This window comes from Boleophthalmus pectinirostris, unplaced genomic scaffold, assembly GCF_026225935.1.
Source record: "Boleophthalmus pectinirostris isolate CB_2022bp ecotype Guang Dong unplaced genomic scaffold, ASM2622593v1 HiC_scaffold_2, whole genome shotgun sequence".
NCBI classification, from domain to species: Eukaryota; Metazoa; Chordata; class Actinopteri; order Gobiiformes; family Gobiidae; genus Boleophthalmus; species Boleophthalmus pectinirostris.
The window spans coordinates 19046678-19055122 of record NW_026571152.1 but is presented as its reverse complement, the minus strand read 5'-3'; the positions used below and the strand labels follow the sequence as shown (position 1 = coordinate 19055122).

The window sequence follows — 8445 nt, the reverse complement described above, 5'->3', positions numbered from 1 at the left end:
GCACCACAAAAGCCCATGGCAAAACCTCTAGTGAACATCCCGGGACTCTGCGCCTAATCCTGCCCTGTACATCTGCTCCGGTCCAACCAAAAAAGAAAAACTGCACCCCCATTTTTTCCACCCAATTTTAAATCCCCCGTAACAGGCAACACCTCCTTCTTCTCAAACTCCCCGAAAGCCCTTTGTATAGCACGCCATAGTGTCACAAAACCACAAGACCCGAGGCTGCCAGTCGTCAAATGGAAAAGCTCTCTGGTTCCATTCACGCAGCTTACTTTGCTCATGTCGACTTAGGCAGAAAAGGGGAACTCTTATGTTAGCACGTGAAAGGGCTCCAAACGGGGGCTAGACCCAGGCCAGCTCTTCACATAGCCCCACAATTGACTCTGAAAGCCAGTGTTTCTCCAGAGAGTGGTAGGGAGTGTGTTGGCGTCATGTTGTAATTGAATAAGATGGAAGGCGAAGGTCGTATAGAATAAAGAGGGGCCCGGCGGACAAGCTGTGTTTTCATGAGATGTTCTTCAAGATGATGTACAGAAGTGAATGGTAAATAAAATAAAATAAAATAAATATCAAAATCAACCATCTCTGTGTTCTTCTTAGTCTACATTTTGGTGAACTTCGAAAATAAACTATATAATTTAATGTAATTTTATGGTGTGATGTGATTGCTTTGTCTAACATGTTTCATAGTATGGTATTAAATGTCTATCTAGTATTTATTTCAATCAACGGTTTATTTATTACTCAAAAATACCTTGAAATTCATGTATTCGTGCTATGAGCAGGCACACCTCACCACAGATCTGACCTGTAACTTGGCCTGTGGTGTCACATGCTTGTCTTCATGGAGCTGAATGTCCTATATACTGTGGAATATTGAAGACAAAGTAGTAACATCTCCATGGAAACAAGCAGGTAACCAGAAAAGTTACACAGTGCATCTTTAATCAGAGTTAATTAGCATGATCACACTTTCTAATTTACACACAAGCTACTTTTGTCCAGATGAGAACCTTTTCTGTTACCCTAATTTTGTCCTTTTTTTTTTTTTTTTTTTTTTTTTTAGTACTAATCAGGTTTGGAACAATTTACTTTGAACACCAGTGGACATCTTTGGAAGAATATTTCTATGGAAAGAAGCAGAAAGAGACCCTCCTCCACGATAAATCAGGTTTGTGGAGATGCAAGTCCGCTCTGAGTAAGAACATGTTTTTATTGGTTTTTCAGTGCAACAAAGACAAGTAAAATGAAAAGGACTGATTTGATTGATATATTTATTTTATTGTGTGTGTGTGTTTTGACTAAAAAGTTACATAAGCAGGCCTACTGGGGCTTTAAAAAGTTAAAATCAATTAAAGGGGGAAAAAATCCCCTATAGTGTTCAAATGAGTAAATAACAGTAGTTCATGTAAGGATCGTAACTGTGCTGACGGCTCCCCCTAGTGTGTATTGTGTGTTACTGCATGCTGGATTCTTTTTCATAACTGTCGCAGAATTTAAGCCTGAAGATGCAAATCAAACTTGATTTAAACGGACGATATTTATTCTGATCAATCACTTGACCATTTTAGTGTACATTTTGAGTTTTAGCTGTTGTTAGGGGAGGGGTACTGCTAACGAGAACTATGTGACGAGATTTGTTTTGAAAGTGAAACCAAAGTCAGGTGACTCATAGAGGACAGACGGCATTTTATTTGCAAATATAACGGTTTATTTTCAGACTCTTATTTAATCTACCCGAATTTAAAGGTCAGTATGTGCAATAACAAGTAACGGTGGATTAATAGCTTTCTACTAGCTTAATGAACTGCCAACATTTCTTCCTACTTTTAAACATTCACGCATTGTATGCATTCCAAAAGCAGATAGTTCATTATACAAGTTATGATACAAAAATCTTGATCTTAGTTACTTATGTTGTTTGGAAAGGTATTGAATAGTTAACTTTTTCGTGGTTTGTGCAGGTTGGCTGCTGTGCGTGATTCTTATTTTCCTCTTTCTGTTTTAGTGTGCGCCATGGCTACTGCGACCTGTCAGCTGTCTGAGGATCAGTTCCTCTGCTCGATCTGTCTGGACGTGTTCATAAATCCTGTTACTTTACCCTGTGGTCACAACTTCTGCAAGACATGTATTGATCATCACTGGTCCATTGAAACCACAAGCAAATGTCCTTATTGTAAACAAGTTTTTAATCCAAAACCAGATTTAAGAGTCAATATTTTCATTTCTGAGATGGCTGAGCAGTTCAGACAATCTCAGATAACAAACAGCTCACAGCTGCAAACAAATGCAGATGAAGTATTTTGTGATTTTTGTACCGATCCTAAATCAATGGCCCTGAAGTGCTGCCTGGACTGCCAGTCCTCCTTCTGTGAGTCCCACCTTGAGCCACATCTGACCATAGAAATCCTGCAAACACACAAACTTTTCGACCTCCAGAGAAACCTGGAGTGTAAGGTAAGTAAGACTATAAGTGGTTTTATATGCATGCATTCATCAGCCTCTCTGTAGCACTATTCAAACCTTCCTTAAGGTTAGCAGTACGATCCTGTCCAAAGTTCAGCCCACAAGTCTATGTCACCCATGTCATTTCTCATATAGGCTATATGCAAAAGCAGGATACACAACATACACTTGACTGTGTTGTGATAGTACTCTGAAAGAGGAGTGACTTAGCACAAATAGCAAATAGGAGAGATTCAGTGTATGAAACCGAAACTACTCAAACATTGTGTTTTTGGTGAATATGTGTTTAGAATCAATACCAAATGGAAGTGTAATACTCCCTCTGTAATATTAATTATAAACTATACTATAGGTTATGGATGATCAGTGTATTCAGACTTTAAGAATTTGCATGTGGTTAAAAATTGCAATTGTTTCTTTCCACAAAGGTTGAAGAAAGAACAGCATCAAGGACAGACCCAGAAATCCAGGAAATGATTGCAATGAGACAGCACACCATCAAGGAACTGTGCCATCTGATGGAGCTCAACAACAAAGATGCAAATATAGAAATAACAAACGCCATCCAAGCCTTCACCGCTCTGAAAGAATATGTGGAGAAAGATCTAGACAACCTCATACAAGACATAACCAGGAAGAAGAAGACCACAGAGGACAATGCAAAGGGTTTTATTAAAGACTTAGAGCAAGAGATGACAGAGCTCAAAACTGGTGCTAGAACTGTCACAAAAGATTGGGCAAACTTGAATATTCGCAAACCAACTTACGAAGGGATAACAGTGAGAGCCATGGCGCAGTTAGATCAGAAAATCAGTCAGCAAATGAGTAGAGCTTTTATCTTCGAGTTACAAAGAGTCCAAAAATATTATGTTTATGTCATACTCGAGCCGGACAAGGTACATCCCAAATCAAGCAATCAAAGCAATACTAAACGCAGCGATAATAGGCCAGAATGTAAATGTGTGCTCGCAAGTCAAAGTTTCTCTGCTGGGAAATTTTACTTTGAGGTAGATGTTAAAAGCAGATCCAAGTGGGTTTTGGGCGTGGCTAAAGAGCTCCATGTTAACAAGGAAGTTGCTCTGAGCCCCCGAAATACATATTGGACCATATGTATGAGAAATAAACAAGAGTGGTATGCAGGATGCGAGCCTTCAGTGCGGCTGTCACTAAAGTCCAGGCCAGAGAAAGTGGGAGTTTTTGTGGATTACGAGGAAGGCTTGGTGTCCTTTTATGATGCCAATCAGGCAGGTCTAATCTACACATTCACAGGCTGTAATTTCACTCACAAAGTCCACCCTTTCTTCAGTCCATGTGAGAATGATGGCGCACAGCTGCACACACTGCCTGATTCGTCCTGTGTAGTACAATAGACAATATTTACTGTATTTGTACTATGGTTGTAAAAAAATATAGACACTGAGCAAGACAGCTAGTACTGAAGCTTCATGGTCATTTATAACATATTTGGCATGATTACTGAGAAGAAACGTCACAGTTTTACAGTTTGTTAAAAAAAAAACAAAAAAAACCAACTCTGAACAGCTTTATGAAATAAAACTTTCTGAATATCAAGTGAATGTGATATAAACAGCCAGTTAAAAAACAAAAAAACTAAAAAAACACACATTTAAATCAATTTATATTATTATCCAAATAGATGTCACAAAAAATAAAAAATGTAATTTAAAAAAATCACTAAACGTTGATAATTATTATTTTATAAAGAGGGACAGATTTATGAAGCCATATTTAAATCACTATCATTAATAGTTTTTATTTGACATATTTGGGTAATGACAATATAGTCAAACTTTACTGTTATTTCAACTATTATGTGTATCATGTTTTACTTTACTATTTTTTCTGTTGCCTACTAACATTAATTAAACTCTGTACACTGTACTTCACTTTAGTTGTGTTTGTTGGAAAAAGAACATTGTTAAAAGAAAGAACCCTGCAAGAAAGATAAGATGTCAAGAGGAAGACTGTTGCAATTAGGAGGCGGAGAAACTAAAGTGAAAGTGAGCAGCAGACCAGGAAATCTTTGCCGTGTCATGACTAGAATCTGAGGTTTTGAAGTTTCTGATTTTCCATCTTAATGCCTATTTCATGACTTGAACAAGCTACATTATGTATACATAAAGACTTTGAGATACTTCAAACAAAAGTGGAAAATCTTCATTCTGTTGTTTTCAACTTATTTAAAAATACAGGACTGAGACTCAAAAGTGAAATCAAAGGCAATTTAAATTTATCTGAAATTTCAATAAATCACAAATCTGATCACAGTCATCAAATAAAGGACACCTGGTTTACGGGGAAAAAAATAATATTTTGTAACGGGGGATTTCTGTTAGTTCTGTGTTTGAATACTCTATTAGTGAATCCGGAGGTCTGGTTCTTGTTCTTGTATTCCTCCTCCAGCAGATGGGGCCACTGCTCTGGACGACGCGAGATACTTGGTTCTTTTTCCCTGTAAAACTCAGTCAAAATTCAAAAATTCAAAAGTATAGCACAGTCGTCAGATTTCCCCACATTTCATAATTTTGTTTGAGAAAAGTGTTTTTTTCCCCCCCTTTCTAAATTCTACACACATTACACATTATATTCAACATCACAATATTTACAGATTTACAGAATAGTTTACAGATGTACTTTTTATTCTAGTAGCAGGAGGCATTTTGGTAATGAAACCTATAAATGTAACTTTTAAAGCTACAAGATAAAAGACAGATCTAAGTTGGTAAAGTCAATATATTAAAGTGCATATGGCATGTTAGCAATTATATTTATGAAGATTTAATTTTAGTTTCTGGTTGAACACAGACAGCAGATACAGAGTTAATTTCATAACTTTTATCTAGCAGCCATACTGTGAAAAAGGGGCATGTCTAAAATTACACAATAGTTCAATTATCCCTGCATTTGAAAGTTTTGATAACAGACATATTCCTTTTTAGAACCACTACATTCTTTGTGCTTTTCTTTTCAACTTTTGTCCAGAAACTAACACAAAACTATGTAAAACTATGATAAATATTCAACACAAGTAAATATCATCAAACCAAGTAAAAATAATTAGAAAAATCTGCCATTCACACTTTAAGATCAAGCTAAAAGAGGCAGGTTTTACGCAACCCTCTCCATTTATCCAGGCTGGGGACTGACACAGACGGACACACACAGCGCCCTCTGTGGCTGGATTAGACCCACCGCCTGTGCTTGTATACAGAGTTTGTGTTAGTAAGTGTAGCAGACATACTCACCATAAACAGCAGCCTTTGGACCTGTGAAGACTAGATTAAAAGTTAAGTAAAACTGTTTAGATCTGCAGTGAGAAGAGTCAGAAGAGTTAGGGTTAGAACTGTCATTTCACAAGACAAACCCAAAACAATTTTACAAAATACACAATGGCAATATTAATATGAAATTTAACCTTTAACACTGTAAAGTTAAAACAACATTTAAACAGAAATGTCAATGTATTTCAAACTGGTTAAAATGAACAGACCCTGTGCAAACCTGTGGAAGAGTTGGATTAGGATACGACGACTAGACTTTCAGTTTAGTCTAAGGGTTAGGACTAGAGGCATCACACTCTATAAAGCTGTCCAAATCTGGCCCTAGTTTAGACCAGTCCAGACTAAACTAAATATAAAACATACACACAGCCCAGTTTTCAGACCATTATAACTCCAAATGAAACTGTTTAAGCACTTTTTTTTTTTTACTTTAATTTGAAGATTTTAAGCTAAAACATAGTAAATTTGTGCTCTTAATAATGTGTTTATATCTTTATTACAATCCATAATGAAAATACGACACCATCTTAAAACCAGGTTGAATCTCGCCTTAATTTGGTCATAATCCCAAATCACAATCTCCACAATTTCAAAGGTGTTCTCCGTCTGGTGTGGGATTTCTGGAATGAGCCATCCACCTCTGCTGTTGTCATTATTGTTATTATGATACTGTGATGTGTTTTGGGAGGTTAAATTAATTTAGTAAGTAAGTCTTAATTTATATAGAGCTTTTCACAGACACATGTCACAAAGATGCTTTACAGAGCTTTATTCATTCACTCCATACCCAGTGATGCTAAACTACTTTTGTGGCCACAGCTGCCCTGGGGCAGACTGACGGAAGCCTGGCTGCCATTGGTCCCTCCGACCACCGACATCACTCACGTGCACATCACTTTCATACTAGGCAATGTGGGTGAAGTGCCTTGCCTAAGGACACAACTGGTGCCCCCCACTCTGACACCTGATGTTCCCAGTGTCTCCCATCCAAGTACTAACTAGGCCCCGTCTTGTTTAGCTTCTGAGATCTGACAGGATCAGGTTTTGACAAGCCAGTAGGGCACTTATGACCACACTTAGTGATGGTTGTGGTTTATTTGTGGCACACGCCAGATTTAAATCCGTCACTGTGACTCCTTAAAAGACAATGTAAAATAAGATATTGCTAATCTAACATTCATTTATTATGGTAAGGGTAATAAAATGCAAGGTCATTTACACACTGGCAATTTGAATATTAATGCATAGAGATTTTTTAGGCATACATTTGTTAGTAGTATTAAAGATGTACTATGTAACTTTTCTGCTGGGAGTGATAATGGCAATGTTATATTGTTCACATTTAGACCAGATCAGACCAAAAGAGACCAGCAGTCTCCATAAAAGTGAGATAACGTTTAGAATATGGCCCACTTTCAGACCAGTTTAGGCCTAAAACTAAAGCCTTATACCTTAACATAAAATCCTCAGCACATTCAGGCCTTGTTTTGAGATGATGATTCACACAGAAACGTCACCTATCTGACTTAAAGTCTGCATGAACAGACCAATAAAACCAGTGAAACCTGCATCAGGGAAAGATCCCTGTACAGACGCGTAGCATTCGGTGGTGCAGGCGGTGCGATGCACCGGGGCCCATGGAACTTTGAGGGCCCATCGCGATCTAGGACTGGCCCTTCTCCCTAAACTCCGTACAGACGGTGTCAGCGGCCCAGATTTGCGCATTTCACTTCGGGCTGAGGGCACAAACTTTAGCGCCCAGACCAATGATATCACAGTCTCTGTTTATTTAGTGTAGTGTGATTGGACAACTGTCCTGTCACTCACTCACGTCAACCTGCTGCGTCAACTCGTAGCAGCTTCACGATTAGCAGCAGCTAGCTACTTCAGCCTAAACGTCCACACAGAAAATGGCGAGGAGAGAACCAAAGAGCGGACACACTGACAGACCCGCCACCGGGACCCGGGGCTGTCACTACCACTGCTGGGGCCGGGACAGTCTTCGCCGGGATCCGGGACAGTTCACTGCCAGGACTGCGGCAGTTGCCACTGAGCTGGGGCTCTCGCTGCCGCTGAGAATGAAGAAGATCGCTGAGCTGCGTGGCTCTGTGGGGGTGAGTCATGCTGCTGCAAACGGAGAAATATCTGAGGGAGTCAAAGCATTTACAGCTCTGAAGGAGACTGCGGAGAGAGGCCAGGACCTCCTCATCTCTGAGATCAACAAGAAGAAGACAGACACAAAAGACCAGGCAGAAGGTCTCATCCAGGAGATAGAGCAGGAGATCTGTGAGCTGAAGAAGAGAAAAGCTGAGCTGCAGCAGCAGCTCTCTCAGTCTGAAGACCCTCTCTTCCTTCTGCAGACCTCCTCAGTACCAACCCCCCTGACACCAACCAGAGACTGGACAAGTGTCACTGTCTGTGCCCCAACATATGAAGGTGCTGTGGCCAGAGCACTGAGTCAGCTGGAGCAGGACTTCAATGAGAAGACCAGGATGCTGTATAAGAAAGAGCTGAACAGAGTCAAAACACAGAAAGTAAATGTCACGTTGAATAGAAAAACAGCACACCCTCAACTCACATTGTCAATGAATGGTAGAAAGGTTCACTGTAATGAACAGCCAACTGAGGTCCAAGGCAGCCCCAAGAGATTTGATGATAGTCTCATTGTTTTAGG

General features: G+C 39.3%; 1 protein-coding gene across 1 annotated transcript; it reads left to right on the top strand.

The window, feature by feature from the left end:
* Nucleotides 1–1586: 1586 nt before the first annotated feature.
* On the top strand, nt 1587–4371 carry LOC110166850 (nuclear factor 7, brain-like). Its single transcript, XM_020932171.2, has 3 exons — nt 1587–1752; nt 2012–2460; nt 2898–4371. The coding sequence occupies exons 2-3, from the start codon at nt 2020–2022 to the stop codon at nt 3837–3839; spliced, it is 1383 nt and encodes a 460-aa protein (XP_020787830.1). The 5' UTR covers nt 1587–1752; nt 2012–2019; the 3' UTR covers nt 3840–4371.
* The last annotated feature ends 4074 nt before the right edge of the window (nt 4372–8445 follow it).